Source organism: Fundulus heteroclitus, chromosome 14, assembly GCF_011125445.2.
Source record: "Fundulus heteroclitus isolate FHET01 chromosome 14, MU-UCD_Fhet_4.1, whole genome shotgun sequence".
In the NCBI taxonomy this organism is placed as follows: domain Eukaryota; kingdom Metazoa; phylum Chordata; class Actinopteri; order Cyprinodontiformes; family Fundulidae; genus Fundulus; species Fundulus heteroclitus.
In genome coordinates, this window is record NC_046374.1 from 28243608 (window position 1) to 28269509 (window position 25902).

A 25902-nucleotide genomic window follows, 5' to 3' on the forward strand; every position below is an offset into this window, starting at 1 on the left:
GACACCCCCTCCCTTCCCAAAAAAACAAAACAAAAAAACAGTAATCCTAACCTAGAATAAAGTCAAAACAAATAAAGCTATGTCTAAAATCATGATTTTTACTGAAATCTGTCAGTGTTTAGAAAACATTTCTGCTGCGATGCGCAAATAGGTGTTAGCTGATTTATTATTAACTGATGGCCTATAGAAAGGGTTATTACTGAAGTTTTTCACAGAGTGGTACTAGTGGTAAAAGCAAACACATTGTTCCCAAAAGCTTCTTTCTGTTGCAGAACATAATAATGACAAGGGTTACAGCTACCTTTCTAAGTTTTTGCATATTTCAGTGAGAGGAGCTGTGATCTGGAGTTAGGAGGAGCATAATTTCATCATAAACCAGCCAGGGCCAGGTCCCACTCGTATGATTTCTGGAAGAGGAGAAAGAATAATCAAAGGACTTACACAAGAGCCAGGGGACACTGAGAGAAATACCTGATAATAGCAGGTATAGTTTTTCCCATGAAGACAATAAATGATGCATTCAGCTGCAATGGTCTGTAAGCACACTCACTGCGTAAGACTCCCCTCCTGAAGAAAAAAGTGATTGAAGTGAAGATTTGGATAATCAAATGAAATATTTGGAGACTATAGCCTGGTCAGATGAGGCCAATGTTTAACTCTCTGCATGTCATTCAGAGTATGGTGAATGTGTTGAATATTAATCGTTATCAAGGAGGATAGCATTAATTAATTAGAGAAAGATGCATCTTTGTCTTTGCAAATTTATTCAAAGGCATAGAACATTTGAATCCCTCTGTCTCAACGCAGTCAGGAAACAGAGCGAGAGGAAAAGGATACACTACACTTTTATTACATTCTAGGTTAACATAGGAAGTGGGAGTAGTCTTCTTCTGAGAAAACAGGAGTGCACACACTGGTACGATCCAGTTCTTATCTAACACAACTAGTCCTTGGTTAAAGAAAACACAATAATTCCCTCTGTAACCATGTGAGCTTCTTTCGCACGGGAAAGTTATGCAGGTGTATCTGGACAAGATATGATCAGAGTTACATACATCAATTAAATTTTCCAGAACAACGAAAGAAGGGTTCCACGTATCACCCCAAACACACAATACTAAAAGCAAAGTTTTCAGATGGGAACATCAGCATACGATACTGGTAGGGTTCATAGAACTGGATGAGGAACGAGCGGAGAAAATGACCAGAATGCTCTCAATGGAATCTGGAGATGAAACAGGTGTAGATTTCTCAGCAAGATAATTGTCCCAAACTCACAGTAAAAGGAAACTCTTAATTGCTTTCAGGGAAAGACAGAAAAACTGCTGGAATGGCCCAGCCAATCGTCTGATTTGTAGCTGAATGAAAATAACCGAAGATCACGTAGTATAGAAAGGATTCCCAAAACCTGTAAGATTTAAAGACAGTGAGTGTGAATGAATGGGTTAAAATCACACATGAACACATTGAAGCTGTCATGTGGAAGACAAGCCTTTCCCATGAAGGATTTAACATATTTCTGTAATTATGTTTGACAATTATTCCTGCCGTCATTCCAACTTTTTAACCATAACTTTGCTTGTGAACATATTTGTTTTGATTTCTTTGGAGGTGTGAAATTACGTGATTGTTGCCAACATCTGGCATGGATTTCAGCTCAATCTTTATTGTCATTATGTGCTACCATAATGAAATATTTGATGGGACGGGCTCAGAATGGACACAGATCACATATAGCACGCAGACACAACAAGACACAATGTTTCCACGCTTTTTTCGCCATGAAGTCGGTTAATTGCAGTGACTAACAATGCTTCATGAAAAGCTTAGAGCATGCAAATAGTCCTTAGGATCTTATAAGACTCTTATCCGAGTCAAAAAGAGATATTAGAAATATATTTATTGAGAACTAAAAGGTTGATTTAGGTGTAGGAGAGCTGGGGCAGCAGGTTGCAGGAGCTCCAGTGTGCCGCGTTCTTATCAGTCATCGGGTTCAGGTTATACCTGTAACAGCCTAGCTAGTGCTTCCAGTTAAAAATAGCATGGAAGGACTCAGGTTCAAAGAAAAACAATGCTGGCAATCTGCACAAAGAACAAAGGATATAAAAATCTTACCAAACGTGATACAGTTTGTTTGGAAGATCGCTTACGCTCCAGCTTAATGAGCTACTCTGAGCGTCAGTGATGTTTGGCGTGTCTTTGTTTATCCTCGGTTCCAGGAAACGCTTCACCGGTAACAGCCACAAAACAGAAGAAATGCAGCTGGACGCCTCATCAATCATGTGGCACACTCTGCTGCGTATCAACTTTTACCTGGTAAAGGGAGAGACGAGTGGGAGTGACTCTGGGAAGGACAACCGCCGCCCTTACATGTAGGCGCAGACACCTGCACGCACGCTTTTAGCAGGTTTAAATGCCAGACACGTTTTATAGCTGAGAGCGCGAGAAGGCAGAGCGGGCCTCAAGCATCTCTGGAGGGTTTTGGACTTACAGCTTCCTCTCTGGTATTAGACAACGTTGAATTTACCAGGTGAGTAAGGCATCATATCGCGTTAAACTGCATTACAATGTGTCTGGCAGGGATTGAAACAGCTTCTTCTGTAGTTTTATTACAATAAACTACAGAAAAGCTGCCACGATCAAAGCGCTACATAAACATTCGATAATCCTGAACCATTGTCTCCCCAAATTTTTTTCTCTTCTAAATATATAAGCTCTGAAATATGTTTATAATCTTTCAAACACCAAAGATTTTTTTTTATTTGTAATCATTTGCTTTTTAAAAAAAAAAATTGTTTTGTTTTTACACATAACACATTTAGTTATCAGGACACCCAGCTCATGTTCTGCTCTGTTTGCCTGTATTTTGATTTCTGAAAGGCTCGTCTCCTCTGATGTAACTCTGTTGCTCCTTTTATGGAAAATTTTGACCTTTATTATGTTTTATTTTGTAACACATGCTTGAGTGTCACCATTTCCTGACCCGTTTCAAAGTGGCTGTGGTTTGCACAATGATTTAGACTTGAATGAAGAAAGAGAAAGTTGAGAAATAAACTTGGGATTTGTTTTTCTTTTTATTATGCTTTTGGTTCTTCTACAGTTTCAATTTAAACCCAGGAGATTTGCTTTAAACGTAATAAACACAGTTGGATATAAATGTTACACAGATTTGTTTTTGTAAGTTTTTTTCTCTAGTAGTCCTCTGGGTTAATTATTACAGCCCCAATACTAAATCACATAAAACCCCATAAAAGGGGTTTTATGTGATTTAGTATTAGTTATACCACACCAGTTTTTGTCATTTGAAGGTTAGTTTAGTCTTGTCTGTTGGTTTCTATGCCTGCAAAATATTTTACCTGAAAAAAATAAATAAATGATGCTCTATCAAAACAGCTGAGTTCCCCAAACCTTTAAGAATAATTTGAGTTTGTAAAACAACTAGTTACGCAAATGTAACCAAACACAAACTGGGAAACGTTTGAAAAAAACAGTATAGCATAGTCAGAACTTTAGCTTTTTTGGGTCTGCAGTGTTCAGAACCTGTTTATTGTTTATCTGGCTGTATAGCAACAGAACCCTGTCTACCAACAATGGGAACATTGGCCTCTAATCCGAGTAATTAACGTTTTACTGTACATTATGGCGATGGTGTCACTTACACTGGAAGTAGATGGTACCAGAATGGACCATGGGAAGAAGCCATGCTGGCAGAGGTAGGGTAATGGTCTGGGATATGTTGGTTCCTGCCATCCATGTAGACTGTACCTTCACATGTGGCACCCGTTGCTGCAGAAAATGTACACTTTTTCATGGTAGAAGTACTCCATTGAGGCTATGGGATTTTTACACATATACACATTCCTTGAAAATACCTTTCAGAACAAGTTAGTCAGCAAAGTGCAGCAGTTCACTGAGGTCTTCTCCGCTGCTACCTGTACTTAACTGTGGTATTTGAGGCCAAGTTCACCCTAATCTCTCATCAGAGTCAAACAAATGTATCTCAACCTCATCTGAGAAAAGAACGTGCTCCCATCAGATCCTCGGATCTAAAAGCTTAAAAAAAATTTACTTACAGGCCAAATAATACGTTTTCTTAATTGTGTGTGTCTTCCATGGAAGTTAGCATTTGGTACCGTCTTTTACGGTCTGAACGACGACAGTAAGTTAAATTTCTTCTGATAGTGACTCTGGTAAATCTGATGAGTTGTCCAGATGTTTTCCAGAGTACATGCAACACATAAAGGGGGTGTCTTTGCTTTTTTAATTTTATTACTCAACTGTGAGACACAGCTGTGATATGGAATATGATGACGATACCTTCAACTGCCCAGCAACTGGTTTTTGGTAGATCATTGAGCTCGAACCATTTTAATTCCTGCTAGTCCTAAAGACACAATATTACACCAAATCACTGGAAATCTGCGTACTTATTTCACAAAGATACAAATACTAACAATATTTTCTTAGCCATTAACTGTAAACAGATCTCAGTCTCAGTGACGTATGTAGGGGAAAGGTCAATCAGGACTTTAAGGTTAGCACAATGTCTATTACAGAATTGTTTCAATGGTTCAGTGTAAGAAAAACATTCAGCTAGAGTTTTATTTTACATTGTTGAGCCACTAAATCATTTTAAAGAGCCCTGCAATGGTATCTGGCATACAAATGAAAAGTTAGAAAACACCCATAACAGTGTACTTAATGAAAATAAATGTTAACAGCTCACAGTGCTCATAGTGTAGGACCTTATGCAACGGTTACTTGTACATAACTATGTGTGTGAACGTGCTGTACGTGATAACGCCGGGCAGAATCCGGCCTCGCTTCATTCCTGAACGTTGAACATGGCAATCTGATTCTGCTTTTGTCGACATGGGGAGATAAGTGTGTGAAAAGTACCTGCAGTATGCCGTGCTTTATGCTATTTTTGATATTTTTATTAACCCTTTATTTTCCCCGTTCGGATTCTTGTCTCCTGTCCAACACACAAATCTTCATGTTATTATGGTAGCATTTTCACAGGATTGGCAGCACTACAGAAGACACGTGTGGGTGTGATAGCATGTCTTTCATAACTATCACACCCATAACTCCATCTTGCATTGATCTTTTCCCTTATAATTCTGAACAAACCTAGTTTAGGTATCAGCTTATTTCTCTTGCTAGTTGAGTATTTTTGATTATTCCCCGTGATTCAGTGCCTTGCATAGGTAAAACTCCCCAGACAACTTCACATTTTGTAGCATAACAGACACAAACTTTAATATATTCAATTTTAGTTGCTAGAATAAAACAAGGTAATTCATCATTGCAAATGTTTTATAAGCAGAAATTTGTAAAGTGCTGCATATATTTGTGTTTAGCCTCTTAAATACATTGTACAACTGCCTTTCGTTACAAATACTGCTGCAATCATTTTAGGGGTTTGTTTGCCAGTTTTGTAAATCCCGGCACAGAAACTGTTGCCCAGTCTTCTTTATAAAATAGCTCCAGCTCAGTCAGATTGAATGGAGAGTGCCTGTAGACATGTAGCCAAGTCAAGTCAGGTTTATTCGTACAGTACATCTCAGCAGCGAGGCGGTTCAAAGTGCTTTACGTCATGAACACATAAAAACATCATAAACACACTAATTGTCACTGGTTGTGAGACCAGTAACAAACATTAAACTGTATCAAGTGAAAACATTGATGCTCATCAAATATGCTGGTCAATGTTCCTGTTATTATGAGCTGAAAGTAACTCTAAACAGGTAGGTTTTCAGTCTAGATGTAAAGGAACTCAGCGTTTGGGCTGACTTACAGTTTTCTGGGAGTTTGTTCCAGATTTGTGGAGCTTAGAAACTAAATCCTGCTTCTCCATGTTTGGTTCTGGGTCTGCAGAGTAGACCAGGACTAGAAGACAGGTCTTTAATGTCTTTAGGTGCTAAGCTGTTGAGTGATTTATAAACTAACAGAGGTATTTTGAAATCTATTCTCTGAGATACAGAGAGTCAGTGTAAGGACATTAGAACTGGGCTGATGTTCTCTATCCTCCTGGTTTTAGTGAGAATACGAGCAGCAGCGTTCTGGATAAGCTGCAGTTGTCTGATTTTTTTGGGCAGATCTGTAAAAACACCGTTGCAGTAAATCAATGCGACTAAAGATTAACGTAAGTTTATCTTTAGTTCAAGGATTGCAACAGATTCTCACTAGATTTAGATCTGGGCTATTCCTTTTTTTAAAAGGTTTTCTGTGGTACTAGTGGCCTATATTGACAGTAATCATACAGAAAAAGGGGAAAGACATGTCACACCCCCTCGACCATTACACCAAGTAATGCCGCGATTTAGGCTATTCTAACACATGAACTTCTCCCTTGTAACTCTCATTTTTTGTTTAGGGTTGTTCTGCTGGAAGGTAAACCTCCATCCAAGTTTCAGGTCTTCTGTAGCTTCCAGCAGTTTTCTTTCAGTATCGCCCCATTTGTAGCATCCATCACCATGACAAGGATGTGTCCAGGTAGACGTGAAGTTAGTTTTCTGCCATGATGTTTTCCATGTAGGCCAAAAGGTTCAGTCTTGGTCTCAACAGACCAGAACACCTACTTCCATATTTGTACCCTCTAATTTGTTTCTAACAAGACCTTCACTAGACAGCTTTATGTATAATGTGGTCAGATTTCACACAAGTAGGCTAACTTCTGCTGGTAATTACCCCTTTTCAGGGGTATCGGAGTACAAATGGGAACTGAAAATAAATGCAAGATCTAAAAACGCAGTACCATTTTTCTTTGCATAAAACCCGAGTAAAACACATTAAAGTTTGTGGCTTTAATATAAAATGCATTGTAAAGAAAAAGTTCAAGAGGTTTGAATAATTATGCAAGGTACTGTTAAAAATGATTTCACCAACTGACCGAAACTACAAAAGTACAAAATGGTGGAGTTGCCATATGACCGATAGACAATAGCAACACGAATAGAAATAATGCTGTTGTCCAAAGGGTTAAAAACTCATAATACTGCAGGTTTACACAAAATGAATGCCAGACCAGCAGTTTGATGCTTTTGATTCCTGCCATTCACCTTTTTTGTCTCATACAAATACCACACACTGCTGAAATAAATTCAGTTTAACATCACATAAAACTGTGCATTTGGTAAATTAAATGCTCAGTGAACATTGAGACAGAAAATGCTGGAGCTCTTTTTCTTCTTTCAATCCACCAATTCCTATTCTTACTAAGGTTTAGCTATTCTTCTGAAACAAAGAAGGATTTATTTAAGCTGCAACTAAACTGTATCCTCCTGGATCGTCTTCTTTCTAAGGAGATATTGTCTAATTCATCCTTGTCCTTTAGTTTTGTTTCAGGATGTCTTTATACGGCAGTTTTCTGACTGAAGACCAGTTCACCTGCTCTATATGCCTGGATGTGTTCACCAATCCTGCATCAACACCATGTGGCCACAGCTTCTGCATGTCCTGCATCTCCAGATACTGGGATGGATGTCTGGTGTGTGATTGTTGAAGCTTCCTTCAATTCATTTTTTATTCCCCAGTTTAAATGTATCGTTGTTCTGTAAAATTTCCTGTAAAGCACAGAGCTATGCAACATTTTCCTTCCTAATGCACCACACCGACTTGGATAAGCCACTCAAAGGACCAGTTGTTAAACAGAAATGAGGGCTGAGACATTTCTGCAGAAAGTTTTTTAATTTAATCTGCCAAGAGATTGTAGGTCCATTCCTTCTAAACCATATAGACTCAGATTTGGGTTTACCAGAGTTGGGGACTCCAGTCACATGACTTGGACTTGAGTCAGACTTGAGTCCTTGATTTTATGACTTAAGACTTGACTTGAAAAAGTGTTCAGAGACTTGACTTGGACTTTAACACCAATGAGTCGAGACTTGAATCGAACTTAAACCTGTTTGCTTGAAAATACTTGATATTTTACCCAAAACCTAAAGCTTAAGACATCATTTAAAAAAGTGTGCACTATTAATTCATTTCATTCAGCCAGTATCTGTAATGATTAACGCTGGTGAACCCGATATTCAGCCGGACACGGAGTTAATTTTTTTTCTTTTAAAAGATTTATTGTGAGGGAATGAGTTGAGGCAGACAAGCAGAACCAGACTTAAACAGATGAGTTATGGCAGATGGTGCAGGCAGGGATGAACAGGAGACCAGAGGATGCTGGTAGATAAAGACCAGAACAGGCGATATGGATCAGGGAACCACCAGAACAGGCAGAGCGAGCGGCTGGAGCTCACAAGGAAACAGGCAGAACTGCAGCATGCAGACACAGGCAACCTTTATCAGAAGAGTCCTGCTGGCTAAGCACACAGGAACTGGTAGAGACAGGGCACATTATACTAGACTAGAAGAGAAGAGACGTTCTGGCAGGAATAGGTTGGCTGAGGCAGGTATATATGGACAGAGAAACTGGTGAGCAGAGTTAGAAGTGATTACTGGCAGCAGGTGGAGCTGATGTGGGCTAATTGACTGGTGGCTGAGTTGATTGGATAGTGGCTGGTGGCTGAGACGTGACAGGCTGATCCAGAAAAATCCAAAGGCAAAACCTAAATCATGACAGCATCTACAACACAGACCGTCTCTCTCTTTACCCACATATGTGTGCGTGAGCTGCACCACAGCCATTTAAATTGAACAGTTGTTTTTTTTTTAAAGGAAAATAAAAATATCTAAGGACAAAAATGCTCCCAAGAGTAATTTCCCTTGGGTCTGAATATGAAGTTCAACTGTTGCATTTTTCATTGAATAGTCTGGAAAAAATATAGTTGAAAGGAGGACTGTTCTTGAAGTTTAATTTTACTGTTTTGTAGGCCAGATGCCTTGTTTTCATCACATTTTGAGACAAATACTTATTTATGAACACATGCTCGATTATTTACATTTAACATGTATTTCAACATTGTTAAAGACTCGAAACGACTTGAAATCAGAAGTTTCAGACTTAGCAAATGACTTGAGAAGTACCTGTTTTGACCTAAGACCTAATTCGAGACTTCAGGATAAAGACTTGAGACTTACTTTGGGACTTGCAAACCAGTGACTTAGTTCCACTTCTGGCGGTTACATCTTTGTTCAAGTAACCACAGTAACATTTATGCACCTGTTAAAGCCATTGCAACAGGTAAATAAGAAGAAACGTATAATTCTATAATTTCGAGCAATTGTGTCTCATCATTTGGAGACACAGCCAACGTGGGAGTCAATTTTAGTGTGACTCCTTTGCAGAAGTGGGCTTAGCATGGTTAGCATGGCTGTAGGACATAAAGCTACTGTATTTTTGGTTTATCAAAACAGGCCAGTTTGTGTTGTGTTGTGTATTTGTGGATATTTTAAACTGGTTATAAAAAATTTTGCCAGGCTGTTCTAATAAACGTCACTCTTTTGGCTTTTTAACTGTTTATAGTGACAGCTTATGTTGTGTGCTAATGAAGCTATCTTGCTAATTGCTAGCATACTCAGTGAAACACATTTTATGTACTTCTTGATTAAAGCTACACTGTGCTGTCACTATTTTAAACACATTTTCCTGTTTTTTTTTATTATTTTATCCATGCTGTGATTTTCATAGGACAACTATCATCGTTGTAAAGCTAGCAAAGATTGTGGCCTGTTTAAAATAAACACACAGGATGCACTGTTTGCTCTACAGGAAAAAAAAGACCATTAAGACCATTTCTCTTCAAGATGCATTACATTAAACTATTTCTTGGCTGATTTACCTTTTCTTTATTTGCAAACCACAAGGACTGTATTTCACCAATGTTTCTTCTGACATATTTATTCTTCTGCCTTGATTACCTTTGCACTTGTCTTCTGCTCTTTCTGGTTTTATCTCTTTCTGCTGGACATCCCTTCACCCGTTCCACCATCCTTTTCCAGATTTGCCAGTGTCCTTTGTGTAAGAAGAGCTTTCAGAAGCGACCGGACCTCCAGATCAACAGGACTCTGCGAGAGATAACCGATCAGTTCAAATCTATGAAAGGTGGAGGGTCAGAGAAGGAAAAGAAGGGCGGAAGGGGAGCATATAAATCTCACAACTTCCTTGAAGAGCTAAAAAAGAAACTGCCAAAACCTCCACCGAAAGAAATTTCTCATCTGCACGACGGCACAGCTCAAGCCCAGGGTAAGTAAGCTATAGGGTTTTGACTGATCTGTGAAAATAGGAAAAAATGTAAAGGTCATTACAGCAATGAATGGAAACGTAATACGTAAGAATGAATAAAGTTTATATTTAGGCAAGCAACATGGCTTCCATGACATCAGAGTTTCTGCGGGATCTTAAAATGTCTTAAACTTATCTCAGTTTTAGGCTTCAAAAAAGCTTTAATATATTTAGATTTTGTTTACATTCACACCCTAATTTTTTAAATTGTGAATTCATTGCTTCTGTGATTGTCTTTAGAATCTGACATGAAGCTGCCTTACTGTGTTTAAGCAATTTAAATATTCTTATGACTTACTTGTAGCTCCTTTTGTCATGGGGAAGCATACATTTCACGAGGTTTCCCTTGGAGCCAGCCGTTATTAAGGCAAAGCGAGGTTACTTATATGCCACCATTCACACAGTGCTTTACACAAAATCAAAGTAAAGACAGGGAAACAACACAAACTCTTAGGTTTAGAAAAATGTTGCATTAAAAGAAAAAACGTAAATATAAATAAAATGTTAGTTTTAATCTCATGCTTCAGTCACTCATTGATGATAGGGCAAGCTTTAGTTTATATCAGTGAGACTCATTGATCAGAAGCTGCAGTAAACACGAGGCGCTTTCATACACTTGTTGTTTGTTTGCTGGTGAAGATTCTCAGTCATCAAGGTCATGGTCATTCCAAAAAAAGTAAAAAAACAAAGCAACTGGACTTGTTTTTTGTAGTTGAAGATGTTTCGCTTCCTCTCCAGGAAGCTTTCTCAATTCAAAAAGTCTGGAGTAATGTGGAGTAACAAGCTTTATAGTACTGCCCAAACAAAGGCCTTGTAATGGATAACATGCAAATACAACAGAAACAGGTCCACCCTAGACTCCTCGTTACAGAGGAGTGGACCAGTTTCAGTCCAATCTGCTGGCTTAATGGCTTTAACGACCGCCCATTACTAAGGGATGGACCTGTTTCTGTTGAATTTGCATGTTATCTAAGCCATTACAAGGCCTTTGTTGGGCAGTAGTATAAAGCTTGTTACTCCACATTACTCCAGACTTTTTGAATTGAGAAAGCTTCCTGGAGAGGAAGCGAAACGTCTTCAACTACAGAATACAAGTCCAGTTGTTTGTTTCACATCCAATGTTCCTTAACACATCTCATTGGACCAAACCAGAACTGCTACCATCACAAATGTTGTCAGTTTATGTTTGTGATGGTAGGACACAAAGAACTTTTTCTGACAAAACAACCTGTTTACATGTATTGAATATAAGGCGGAAATCCAATCTGCACCCCGACAAACTCGACACCAACACACAACCAAACAAAGATCTGAATCACAGCAAGTTTAATCTTAGGGACTGAAAAAGCAAACACACACAAACATACACAAAACAAGAGGAGAACAATATGATTATTTTGGTCTTTATAAAATGCCCTTGTTGTTGTCGTAGTTTTCATTAACCACCTGTCTGAGGAAGGCCAACATCCCAACGTGTTAACACATCTTTGAGGGCTGCCAAGTTAATTTGGGTCATTTTACATTCTGTAGAAGACATGTGGCTCTCCTGTCAGGGTTATGTAACCCAGCAGTGATGTAGTTCTATACAGGAATGTGCAAACGCTTTCCAAAAGATGAAGATGTTGATCCAGATATTTGGTGCCATTACATAACTAAAAAGGTGTAGATCTAAGTGCAGGAATGACTGACATCTAACATATTTCTTGCCTTTTTTTTAATCTTTTGGTAGCCCATTCCTTACCAGGTGTATCCACGTCAACGTTGCACCCGCCGTTCACAACCCCGATGGCTTTATCAGTACCAAACCACCGGGTCTCTTCCAGTCTAAACCACAGCCCCGAGCAACATCATTATAATCATCAATACCAGTTTTATCATCAGTCCTCTCAAACGGCACCCGGCTCCAACGGCAACGGCCGCAGAAGGTTCACCCTGAGTGGGGCGGCCAGCAGCAAGAACCTCCCGCTCTGTGAAATCCATAATAGGGGAATATTGGTAAAAACAACAACTTTGTATTTTATTCACCTTTGCTGTATATTATATTAGTGATTAATGCAGATAATCTTGGAGAAACATGTAGAATGTTTTAAATACTAGCTGCTTCCTTACATGTTGTTTCTGGCTTTGCTTTTCCGTTGGATTGTAAATGTTACAAATCATCAAAAAAGTTTAAATATCAGACCAAATTAGTACAGTTTTCTAAAGATTATACCATTTATTAAGGTAAAAAACAACAACTTTAAAATCCACTTGACCCTATATAAAAAACGTATTGCCCCCTAAACCTAATAACTGGTTGGGCTACCATCATTGAAACTGGCAGTGAGTCTTTATCAGCCCCATCGTCTCAGAAGTGTTTACATTCTGCCACACGGGAGTTTTTTTTTTCCTGCATACATGCTTTCTCCAGAGCAATTTAATCAGACTTTGAATAGACCCCTTCATTTTCTTTCTTAGCCACTGAGAGGTGGACTTGCTGGCGTGCAGTGGGTCATTGTCCTGCTGCATACCTGTCAAAACAGAAGTCATTCTCCTTCAGGATTTTTTTGACCGACCGCTGATTTTATGGTTCCATTAAGAGCAGACTGTTGATGTTTGTATGATTTTCCTTTTCTAGAATGCTGTGTTAGGTATATGGCAAATAAACACTTTTCAACACCTGATCCTGCAGGGCTTTAGGTGTTGTTCTGGGTTATTTCATGAGCTTCTGGATGAGTCGATGCACTTTTGGAGTAATTTTAGTGGGTCAGCCACTCCTGGAAAAGGTTCCACGTTTTCAGATAATGGTTCTCACCAAAGCCTTAGATATGGCTTGGCAGCCCTTTGTGAATGATGTCAGTTGTCTTGTTTATCATCTGTTTGGCTTTTATTAGATGAAGACAGCATGGTGTGTTGCGTTTTGACATCACTTAGCCCACTTTGTATTGTCAGACGGGTACTATTTAAAGGATTTCTTGGTTCTTCAGGTCAGGCAGTAATCAGGTGCAGTGGCGCCTCCAGAAAGCTTTCATAGGAGTGGCCAGATGGGGCCATTTAAAAGCTTGGGGTGGCACACTGAAACTAAAAGCCATAATTTCAGGATTTTATTCTACTGTTGTAGTAACGCTGCCTGTAGAAAACTATTTTAAAGACTTAAGTAAATGCCTACAAACATCTTTTGTTTTATTGTTTGATTATTTGATTTACTAATGACATAATATGCATAGACCAATAACATTACAGTTAACATTTTGAGTTGAACAACAATTCCTTGTTATTGTGTAATTATATTAGGAATTAGGTGTACATTTAATTATTTATTGAAAAACAAAACAATTACTAGGGGTAAGTAGATACTGGCAGATACAAATAAAAGCGTGATAGAAGGTCGAGAAGAGCGGCTGCCTTGCTGGCTGTGCATAATCGGATTAAATGCTAAACTGATGCTACTACAATTTACACTGGCTAGTGGGGGGGCCAAGACCACCCCTGGCCACCCCCTGGTGGCGCCACTGATCAGGTGTGGTCTGTGACTGTGAACCAAAACATTAGTTTTATCACAAAATCAAGTGTAACAAAAAACAAACCAAAAAAGCAAAATAAATCTTTAATGGGGTGAATGCATTTTCACAGCACTGTAATACTTCTTCTCTCTGCTTTCAGCTTTATTGTAAATCAGACGAGGTTTGCATCTGTCCTGAATGTGAGATTGAGGACCACAATGACCACGACACCGTCACTGTTGAGACAGAGTGGAAAGAAACTAAGGTAAGAAAAAAAAGGGTTACTAACATTTGGAGTGACTGATTTAAACTCATGGGAACAACAGTGGTTGTTCAAGGAGGCGCACAAACAATCGGCTACTGTGAACGTGACGACTGAGGACTGATGGCAGCAGCTTCCTTATACATAAGCCAGAAATGTCCATTTTAAAACCTATCTTTACATCACTGATCGTAGTAACCGGTTTTACAGGGTGCAGCCCGGTAACCACTTATGCAAGGCTTAAAGTCTGCTTTGTTGTATTAAGGAAACTGTTAGCTTAAAATAACAACCACACATGTGTGACTGTCAAAATTAACCACAATCTCAGCGAACACCTCTGAATACATAAAGTATTGACTATTCTCAGGTTGAAAGGATCATTTCACCCGGTATAACCAAAAGTGTTTCTGCGCAGGATTACCAACTACAGCGTTAAGGGAGAGTTGATATTTTCAAGGTTCTGTTAAGAGGTTGTGAACAGTCAGTATCTTACCTGAAGCAGGTAACTCCCTTGAGGCACCACAGAGTAGCACAAGCAGTCCAGACATTTTTTTAAAATATACATAATTTTCTGCATGTGTAGAGAAACATCAAGATGACTATGTAAATAAAAGCAACTCATCTATGACATCATGGCAGTTAATAAACAAAATTTAAAACGGACATCATGCAATGCTGAACAACAAAAAAAAAAAAACCCAAAATAACAAACATGTAATAAAGCATAAACAAGTTTCTCGGTTTGAAACAACAGTAATGAAGAATATTTTTTATTCATATGTAAGAGATAAATAAAATAAAATAAACAAACTTGATGCCCAGGCAGGCGTAGGACTTGTCAGAATGCTTTGTTTGATTTTTGGGGAGCAAAGTTGCTCCAACAGCATGCATCTGAAGTCTCCATGGCAACCGGCTGCTGTACTGGCCAGAAAGTGGCAGCAGTCTCCAGCACTTAGATCACGGTTCAGGGTTTTATCTCACCTATGAGAATTATGATGAGGAATGAATTGAATGATGATTTAAAGTTACGTCCTATCTTGATGAATTTTAAAAGGGCTTTAAAATGTAAAATGATAAAACCCCATGTTATGTAGATTTGAATATTTATATATGTACTGTAAAGAACCTGGTAGGTTGTAAAGGTCATATGTATAAAACACGGTAGGCAATAATAAGCTTTGCTTCAGCCTATTCCTTTTTTTTTTTTGGTAAATTGTGGGTTTGTTTGTTTATCATTGTTTTTTTTGTTTTTTTTACTGTTTCCTGTGTTTAATGTTGGATAATTTACTAAAAATAAAGTGAAAGAAAGAAAGAAAGATAGAAAAAAAGAAAAGAAAGCTAGCATTAGAGATCCAGGACCAGCGTTTTGTCTCTTATCTGGCAGGATGTTAGCTGCCAGCAGCGTTAATATGTCCATGGTAATGAAACTTGATAGTAAAAATATTCTCTGCTTAAAAGTCCATCAGTAGAAGCAGTCCATCTGGTACATACTGTGTAAACAATGCCATTCAAAAGTACTGCACTTGTAGCCCATGAGCTTTTTCACAATTTTGTGATGTTACAATGCGAACTTCAGTGAATCTAATTGGTATTTTAAGAAAGGAGTGAACACAAAGTGTTGCATAAATTCGAAATGAAATGAAAATGAAAGGCAGTCTTAATATTTTTAACAAAAATAGAACGGAAAACTATGGTCTGCATATATATTTAGCCCATTATTATGCTTTAATACCAAGTTTCTGCTGGATTTACAGCTCTGAGTATTTTGGGATGTGTTTCTACCAACTTTTGTGCATCTAGAGACTTAATATTTTGTTCATACTTCTTTGTAAAACAGCTTAAGCTCAGTTAGACTGGATGAAGAGCATCTGTAAAGAGCAATTTAGTTAGATTTAGTCAGCTCTGACTACTCCATTCTAATACATGAATATGCTTTAATCTGGACCATCTCATTGTAGCTCTGGTTATATTTTTAGGGTTGTTCTCCTGCTGGAAGGTTAACTTTCACCCCTAACCCAATCTTGTCCAGCCACTAACAGGTTTCCCTTCAGGATCTCCCTAGATTTATCTCCATCCGCATTCCAACCAGCCTTGAGCAGCTTCTCATTCCCTGCTAAGGAAAGCAGCCCCATTTAAAATGTTCTCTTAAGAAACGGGCCACACCTCCAAAAACTGCTCATGTCATCATTAGTCATGAACTCCTTTTATGTCAACAGATGCAAGACGTTACTGGCAGTTTCAAAAGTTGCAATGTAATGCTGTCTTGCTGAAGAAATATGATTCTATTCAAATTTCCTAGACTTTACAGGACGCTGATATGGAGGGAAATTCATCAAAACACACCAAACTGAATAAAAATTTAAAATACTTCAGTCACAAAACCAATTCTGAGTGATACGTTTGTTTTATCTCTGTAGGTTCACTTTTAAGTAATGTTGAAACACCTCAGTTAGTAGGGCAGGGTGGCTCTATCATTTTATCCTTATTATCCATCCATCCATCCATCCATCCATCCATCCATCCATCCTCCGTCATGCTTGTCGTCATGCTTGTCGTTAGGGGTGCTGGTGCCTATCTCCAGCAAAGGGCGAGAGGCGGGGTAAACCCTGGACAGGTCACCAGTCTATCACAGTATCCTTATTATATCCTTATAATTAAGGGAATTTGGAGTTTTTCTGTTAGGAGAATGCTTTAGGGCAGCCATACTGTAGTTGCTGAGAGACGTATGTTTAGATGAAGCAACGGACCAACCAGCAGAGCAATATTCCCATTTAAACAACCACGCCCCATACAAAGTCTGCCAGGGGAGAAATTAAATTTAACAACAGCTGAAATATGATAAATCAATATAATGCAGCTGGTGGTGAGTCCAGCTCATGTCTGGGTGTGTTTCTAGGGGCTGCTGAGGGACTCTGAGCAGGAGATCCAGGAGATGATCAGTGAGAGGAGGAGAAAGATCGAGGAGATCAAGATGTCTGTGACGGAACTGGAGGTAAAACAAGTTTACACAATACCAACCAAGTTATGATAAAAATAACATATTTTTAAATTGATTCAGGCTCTTCCTACTACTGCTTAATAAGGGGTTATTCTATTTTTTTTTCAATTTGACATAATTATATTTTTGTTTTTATGTAAAAAATTGTTTTACCCCCCTTAAAAAAACTATTAAAGGAGATATTTTTAGTTTTGGCATACTTTGACAGAAATTTTAATCTCTGGGGAACAAAGTTTTTGCAATATCTATTTACCTGTTTGTCAAATTCTACTACCTCCTACTCTTATGATTTCTGCTTTTAAAAAACAAACAAAAAAAGTTCTTAAACTTAAAAACAAAACTTAAATCTCTGTGTGATATTTAAAAAGTTTCATTCTGATTTTCCAAAACCAAATTAATCTCTGGTTCCTGTGTTTAGGAAAAACAGTAAGTGACTAAGCTTTATTTTAACCTTGCTTTTTAAAATTCTTCTATTCTTTTCTATATTTTCAAGCTCTGGTTGGGGAAAATTGTTGTGCTTCTCTTCAATGGCCAACTTTTCCTCACATTGTAAATCAGATTGAGAATCTTCTAACACCTAAAAGACAACCAAAAGGCATAGAATAATAAATTACAACGCTTGTTTGGAGTTTTCACCCCACAAAGATGTTCCTGTACAGCTAAGAATCGAGAACCACACTGTCACTACATCCAGGATCTAAATCACCTTTGAAACCTCCTCAGTTGGCGGTGGATAGGGAGACGTCAGGCAGCGTGTGTCTCCTATCGACCCTGGCCTCTGCCATCGAACGCTGCCAGGCGGAGCTGATGGAGGTGATGGACAACAGCCGCAGGGCCGCGGAGCACCAGGCCGACGCCATGATCCGGCAGCTGGAGAGGGAGATAGAAGAGCTCCAGAAGAGAGAAAAAGCCCTCGCTGAGCTCGCCACGTCAGAGGACCCAGTGCACTGTGTCAAGGTTGGTTAGAGTTTAAAGCTAATTCAAGGAGAGAGCTCTGGACATTTCTTCATGCCTATGTAAACGTTCCTCAGACGTTCCCCAGCCTGTCCAGACCTCCAGTCACCAAAGACTGGTCTGGAGTGGCGCTGAATGCTGACCTGGGAACAGCCCCCATCTACAGATCTTTGGCAGCTACGGTGGAAAAGTTCCAGCAAGATCTGAAGAATATTCTAGAAAATGGTTAGTGCAATGCAAAACATGTGGCTCCATTCCAACACATAGAAACCAGACTGCAAGAAAGGAAAACAGTTCGGGATTTCAGGACCTAAATGTGAGCTCAGAATTTTTGTAGAAGTTTCCCCCAAAGGAGATCAACCCAGTTTATGCTTTTAAAAGAGCAGGCCTCATCAAAATGTTGGGGCTGGCCACTTCTGTCATTGCCATTGAGTGGTAAACACTGCCCTCTAGTGGTGAAGTCTGTCATGAACTTCCTATTTTGACCAAATTGGTGGACCTGAATTATTTTTTAGTTTCAATTCTTAGCATGAAATGATCTATTTTTATGCCCCAATCACAAACAATCAAACATGCAAAACACTCAATGTATTCTTGTTGCACACATCTTACATTGTTTTGAAATTAGATGCATGGATTAGGTATAACTATAAATTCACTGTTTGCAGCTCCTGATGCACTCTGTTGTTTCTCTCCAGGATTTCCCTCTCCAGTATTGGACGCCAGCGCGGTACACACAAAGCCCAGTACGTTTTTTTTTACTAAAAATTTCCTCTAATTTTAAACAAATAGAATTGTAACACCATCTTAAATCAATAGTGTTCATTTATTTGAAGTTAATTTCTTAAAAAAAAAAAATCACCAGAATAGTACAATTTCTGCCTGGATTTGTTTCTTCTTCTTTTCTACCATTTTTTACTCCCTGTGTTTCCTTCTCCTCTGGTGACCTATAGAATTTCCCACCTCACTGGACACATAATTTACTTTTTTTTTCATTTAATATAATATTTACAGTACAACAAATAACAGAACAGAGGCTGAAGAAACATGTGTACAAAACATTTTTAATGATGCTCAGTATATTTCTATATTTTGTCTAAATGTCATATTCTCTTACAATAAAAGGAGAGTTTAGATGTTTTTGGAGTGTGATCTTTTGGATTATTACCAGCTGATTTACCTACAGTAGATAACTCTCTTGGCATCTTTATTTGTAATAAAAGAGAGTGGAAGAGAAAGCTAACTGATAGTTGTGGGGATCCAGGCTCAAAGAGGAATTCTGCCATTTTAAGATAACGCAGATCCATAAAAAGTATAAATATTTATTATAATGGTGTCTTACAAACGCTCAAAACAACTTTCCCGCCTATAGTTACCCAGGCAGCGTTTACTTGTGGGCTTAAAGTAGACAGGGTAAGGCTTAACGAATGTGGGCTCCATTGGGTTTTCATCATGCTACATAATGATCCCGTGTTAACTATATGAACTAAGGTCAGTGCGCGATTTAATCAACCCAGTTTATGCTTTTAAAAGAACAGACCTCTTCAAAATGTTGGGGCTGGCCACTTCTGGCATTGTCATTAGGTGTTAAATACTGCCCTCTATTTAAAAAAAGGAAAAAATAAATAAAAATACTGCCCTCTAGTGGTGAAGCCTGTCATGAATTTTTTTTATTGTGACCAACTGGCTGGGAGGACCTGGATTTTTTTTTAGTCTCAATTCTTAGCATGAAATTATCTGTTTTTATGCCCTTATCACAAACAAAGATGCCAAAACACTTAATATGTTCTTGTTGCACACAGCTTACACTGTTGTAAAATTAGTTGCATGGATTAAACATAACAATAGATTCACTGTTTGCAGCTCCTGATACACTTTGTTGTTTCTCTCCAGGATTTCCCCCTCCAGTATTGGAAGCCAATGCGATACACACAAAGTCCAGTACGTTTTTTTTTACTCAAAATTTCCAGTAATTTTAAACAAATAGAATTGTAATACAATTTTAAATCAGGTAAATAAGGTTTTCCTTATACACAATTATTCAGTCTATGACTATTTGTGACACATAAACACAGTGTTTGTTCTTTCTTTGCAGGGGTAAAGAAGATACAGGAATATGCACGTACGTTACATTTCATAATGCCTAACCGTTGCTTTGTTTTCGTTATAAATTTTGTGTAGAAAAATAAGCAAACAAAAGGGTGGTAGGAGTTTCAAGAAAGTTCTTGAGGCCTATTTCACAAAACCAAGATAGAGGATTAAGCCGGGATTGTCCAGATATCCCGGATGACTCAAACTGTTAATGGAAGGAATATCGTGTTGTTTGATGTATTTACATCATGAATAGGTTTAATTGCATATTAGATATCCTACATTAACTTATTATTATCTGTTTTAGAGACTGTACTTAGTGTTTTAAATGGAAACAATATTTGTGTTAACGATTAATATCACAATTAAAATCTGATATAATGTGAACATTGTTTTTAAAAAGGCTGTCTGCTAAAAAAAAGTTTCATCCCTCCACACTGCTCTGCTACTTCAGGAGTCAGAAGGGTCAGCAAAACAGCGCCCTCTAGAGTCAGAACAGGATACATCAGAGAAAATGGTTTAACTTTTTTTTTTTTTTGCCATAGAAGAAGCTCCAAACAAACGTGTTTCCTTAATAATAGCAGCAGTGTTTCCTTTCTTGAGTCTGATGAGCTTCAGAAGATGTTGCTTATTTGATGGAGTGTGTGGCACACACAGCTCATCCATTGCAGCATCAGTGAATCTATGATCGACTTCATGGTCTATTTATAGACAGCCAGCATCTAGTTGGATTACTTACACCTAGCTTGACTTAGCTGCCTTTTTCTGATCTTGGATCGGGCTTTGTAAAACGGATAAAGCTGAGATGTATTGATCACGCTATGTCAAGCCTGGCTTTAGTGTTTATCCTGGATTTCCAAATTTGTCTTTTGTGAAATAGACCTCCACAAACTACAATTTTACCCCAGTCCAACGGCAAGTAGTTATTTATGCATCACAGAAATTAATTTAGATTTAGGTGATTTCAGATTTAAATAACTATTAATGTATCTCTAGCATAACAATACCATGGGGTTAGCATGGTTAAGTGAATTTAGGGTGAAATAAGCACCGACTAGATGACAAGCAGACTGAATTACAGAAGATTGATTTTTGTTTCATCTCTGTTGAACACAGTGAATGTCACTCTGGATTCCAGTACTGCCCATCCCAGACTAGTGTTGTCAGAAGACTTAAAAAGTGTGAGCTATCTGTTCAGTGACTTCAGCATTTAATCAGTACGACATGTTTTCTCATTATGTTGTAGAAATCCTGGCTAATAAGCTGTTTTCTTCTGCAGGTGTGGTGTGGAGAACGACACCACCATGTGCCAGATTCTCCAGACAGGTTCGATAGAGTTGTCTGCGTCTTGGGAAGAGAAGCGATCTCTTCTGGGAAACATTACTGGGAGGTAAATGGCTCTTCAAATCTGCAGTTTTGGCAACCACAACAGTAAAAATGTCATGTGACATTAAGAAGCAACAAATAGAGTAAAGTTCATACACTCCAAAACGTTTGAGGATACTTTCCAGAACATATCTGGAACTTAAAAGGATACTTTAAGGAACGTACAGTTTACCTTAACAGATTTTACATGTTATGTTACTTTCCAGAATCTGTATGACTTACCTTCACAAACAGACAGGTCACTATTTTCAAGCAAGATGATTTGTTACTTTCCTTGAATTTGCAGGGTTACTCTCTAATTTAAAGGTTTCTTACAGCTCACTGAGTCTTAGTGGTTTACTTTCTAGAACTTAACTGGTACTTAACATCTTGTCCTCCTTATACTAAGATGTCACTTTTAAAAAGTATGTTCTGAGAAAAAGTAACATCAAATTCTGTGAAAGAAACCTGTAAACCATTAATACGTTTAAAAACTATGCTTTCAGTCCGCTTGAAGAAAGTAAACAGTAGGTTTTATGAAAATTACTCATTAAATGCTGTAAAAGTATTAGCTTAAAAGTAACTTGTAAGTTCTGGAAAGTAACATGAAAGTTTTCTGATAGTAACCCCTTGTATGATGTGAAAGTAACCGGCAGGCCTTCAATACAGTAACCATTAAATCCACAAACTTAATACAAACATTTAGTAAAAGTTACTGGAAGTAAACTTACTTTTTAGTTCTGGGTAAGATTAAATAATGTTGCCCCACATGTTTTTGGAAAGCAACTCATTTTTTTAAGGTAATCTGTGGACTTTCAGGGGAAAAATGTATTTCTTGTGATATAAAGTTCCAAAAAGTGATGTGTGGGTTCTGAGAAAGTACATTTTTATGGTCTGTGAAGGCAACCTGTGAGCTGTGCCAAATTATTGGACACATTACACATTGATTTTTAACTGTATAAAGTTTATGATTAGACAAACGTGCTCTTAAAATGTTAAACTAGACAGTAGGTTAACATTTCAAGAGTTTTATTCCTATTTGCAGCCTTTCAGAAGCTGTAATATTTGATGGTGACCATCTCGTGCTTCCTGTGAACAGGTGGAGGTGAACGGGAAAACCGACTGGGATCTGGGCGTGGCCCGTCAGTCAGTCAACAGGAAAGGGAAGATTGATTACACCCCAAACAACGGTTTCTGGTTTCTCAGTTTAAGAGACAGGTGAGTTTAGTTTGATTAGATTTTCTAAAAGAGGTACATTTTGGTAGATGACATGATTTGCTGTTTAGCATTAATGAAGAAACAATGTACACAAAGGTTGACACCATTTACTAATTATGTAAGTTCTGAAAGCAACATTTTGGATTGGGATTCATTTGGGGTATCAGAATTAGGACACTGAATATAGATTTACCACCAAACCCTAGATTTTGAAAAAAAAAAAAAAACAAAAAAAAAAAACTTGGAAAGTAACATTTGTAACCCTTTGCTTTATTGTCTCAATTTTCATTTGCTTAATGTACGGTCATATTTCAAAAAATAGATGATTAAAAAGTAAATTTATTTCAGTAACTCAGTTCACTAAGTGAAACACATTATATAGATTAATTACACATACAGTGACATTTTTACATGTTAAAATGCTATAATCTGTGGAATGTGTACCCTCTTTTTACCATGCAAGCAGGGAAGAGAGAACAAAATGTATTGTATAATGTACCATTTGTAATGGCTTTTATCCCCGCCCCCAGACACAAATACGCCTTTCGCTCTGAGCCTTGCACAGATGTCGAGATGAACCTCCGACCTCATAAGATTGGAATATTTGTGGACTACGAGAAAGGAGAGGTGAAAACGACACATAGCCTAGTTCATTAAGAAGCTCGTTAAGTCAGGGATGGCTGACAGCTGGATATGTTACTTTACTGTTACGTTAGGCGACTAAACTGCGTGTCCTTTCTCTTTTTGTTTCCCTGCAGGTATCTTTTTACAACGTTGACGCCAAAGTCCACATCTACACCTTCCATGATATCTTCACCGAAAACCTCTTCCCCTTCTTCAGCCCCTGCACTAACAAATCAGGAAAAAATGAAATGCCTCTGGTCATCACACCAGTAACCATGACTGAGTAAAAGCTGCCGTGTCTTTTAGGTTTGTCACATACTTCAGAATGAGTACATTGTAGCTCCTTATTTGTATATTTGCCACTTTTAATGTGAATAAATCTGGAATGTGATTATTTAATACTGATGGTTAGGAGGACTGTTCCTGGAGTTGCAGTCTCAGGACTCAACCAGATTAACAATGATTGTTTTCTTTTTGTTGATTTGTAAAAACAAACAAACAAACAAACAAACAAACAAACAAAAAAAACAAGCAGTAACAGTAAATAACAAATTCCTTCACCTGATAAACAGTTTTTTTCTTTCTTTTGGACCATATTTCCATTATATTTCTGTTGCTTGACTGCTAGCATTTAAAGAAACCTTCATTATAATGGAGAGTATTTGCTGTGGCTTCACAAAATGACTGCAACCGTTGCCTGAGAAGTTAATTTCCTAACGAATTCACCAGAATGTGAAAAATAACAATTTCTGCCTGGATTTGTTTCTTCTTCTCTTGTACCATGTTTTACCTCCTCTGTTCCCTTTGCCTCTGGTGACCTATAGATGTTCCCACTTCACTGGACACAACATGTACTTTTTTCATGTAATATAACTTCAAATAAATAATAGCACGGAGGCTGAAGAAACCTGTGTACAGAACATTTTAATGATGCTCAGTATATTTCTATATTTTGTCTAAATGTCAATAAAAGGAGAGTTCAGATGTTTTTGAAGTGTGCATCTTTTGGATTATTACCAGCTGGTTTACCTAGAGTAGAAAACTCACTTGGCATCTTTATTTCCCCAATAAAAGAGAGTTGAGGCTAAAACTAACTGCTGGTTTGTGGTGATCCAGGCTCAAAGAGGAATTCTGCCATTTTAAAATAACTCAGAACCATAAAAAGTATAAATATTTATAAAAAAAATGGTGTCTTACAAATGCTCAAAACAACTTTCCTGCCGATAGTTACCCAGGCAGCATTTACTTGTGGTCTCAAAGTAGACAGGGAAAGGCTTAACTAATGGAGGCTCCGTTGGGTTGTCATCATGCTACATAATGAGCCCGTGTTAACTATATGAACTAACGCAGGTCCACTCTGAGTAATAAGTCGGACCCGTATGTGTTCTAGTAGTACTACACCGTTTAAACTGACATTCCCAATACCCTAATGAGACGTTGTTAAGATCACCGTTGGGGGTCCAATTGTTTTTTCCAATGTGGTTTGGATTTATTTAACCCAAGTGGGCCCAGATAATTCCCTTTCAGTCTAAACAAATGGGGCCCTCACACATGTCAGTGTGCTGTTTACATACGTCTATTTATTTAGACATTGGGTCAGGGTCTGTAACAGCGTCCTTCTATGTGATACGTACTACACAACAGGGTGAGTCTGGCATAAATACCAAAAATAAAGTAGTGTATTGGTCACATACATGTTCTGTTCAGCATATAGATGATCATTATTATTTGACCCTGTCTTAGCATGGACCTGAAATGGTCTGCTGTCATTTACAACAACCTTCCAGTAATAAGTGCCATTCCTTTAGTGTTTCACACCATGACTGTCCCTTCTGTGCTAAGTTACAACAGAAGTAGGAAGGGCATCACTGCATTAATCTATGCTCCACACATCTGAGTGATCATCCAGTCTAATCTGCACTCTCTCTGTTAGTTTATTTAAACTAATTTAAACAATAAAAACTGCATGAATGGTACATTTTGGGGAGTTATTGTGCTATACGGATTTTTTTAAACCTCTGTATACCTTGATAGAGGTGAAAGGCCCAAACCTCCTGTATAGTTTTACAATTAACAACCATCTAATAAAGCGTCACCCTGGTTTTAGTGTTTATAAAACCAGTAGTTTGGGCAAACCGTCATGAAATTTTGCGAGTGGAGCGTTAAGATGATGAGGTGAAGATGCCATGAGCAGGATCAGCTGGACACATCAGATCAGATCAGCTAAGCTGGCAAGCTGGTGCAAAGAGAGGGAGTTTGTTTTAAGCCAGAATCACTGACTGGCTCCATAATACAGGATTCACTTCTGTAATCAGATTTACCAGCTTCAGAGGTTGATTAACCTCTAGAAGATAAACTCTAGAAGATAAACTCTAGAAAGAGCAGCTAAAGTTCCCCATAGCAAACGTTTTGGAAATGATGTCCCAGTTGACCTTTAATAATGCTACTTTGCTGACAAAAAGATGACTGCAGCATACGGCTGGAGCGCTCCCAGCTGGAGAGCACCGGTAAAGCAAGGGAATAGAGGAAAGGGGAGAAAGAGGAGTCCAGACTGCCAGAATATGACAGGTTCAGTTATCAGCAGGGGTGCTGTCAGAAAGTTTGGGCCCCATGAAAATTTTTTTAATTTAAAACTTAAATCATCCAAAAACCTATTATACGTATACATTTTCATTTTTGGGGTCCCTGTCAGTGAGGGGCCCTTGGAATAGTCCTAACTCCCCCCTAT

At 38.2% G+C, this 25902-nt stretch overlaps 1 protein-coding gene across 2 annotated transcripts; it reads left to right on the top strand.

Annotated features, from left to right (window-relative positions):
* Nucleotides 1-1934: 1934 nt before the first annotated feature.
* LOC105935941 (E3 ubiquitin-protein ligase TRIM39) lies at nt 1935-23664 on the top strand. Of its 2 annotated transcripts, none has more exons than XM_036146676.1 (16): nt 1935-2530; nt 7340-7492; nt 9898-10141; nt 11910-12175; nt 13823-13927; nt 16821-16916; nt 17646-17879; nt 17954-18101; nt 18575-18622; nt 19770-19817; nt 19972-19998; nt 21084-21148; nt 21247-21357; nt 22432-22550; nt 23081-23177; nt 23309-23664. In XM_036146676.1, the coding sequence occupies exons 2-16, from the start codon at nt 7352-7354 to the stop codon at nt 23459-23461; spliced, it is 1902 nt and encodes a 633-aa protein (XP_036002569.1). In that variant the 5' UTR covers nt 1935-2530; nt 7340-7351; the 3' UTR covers nt 23462-23664. The 2 variants fall into 2 exon arrangements, with proteins under 2 accessions (XP_036002569.1, XP_036002570.1); XM_036146677.1 differs by having other exon boundaries at nt 7351-7492.
* The last annotated feature ends 2238 nt before the right edge of the window (nt 23665-25902 follow it).

Coding starts and splice junctions, on each gene's coding strand:
- LOC105935941 (XM_036146676.1), top strand. CDS start 7,352: ATGTCTTTATACGGCAGTTTTCTGACTGAAGACCAGTTCACCTGCTCT. Junction 10,142..11,909: donor CGGCACAGCTCAAGCCCAGG/GTAAGTAAGCTA, acceptor ATCTTTTGGTAG/CCCATTCCTTACCAGGTGTA. Junction 19,999..21,083: donor GAAGATACAGGAATATGCAC/GTACGTTACATT, acceptor TGTTGAACACAG/TGAATGTCACTCTGGATTCC.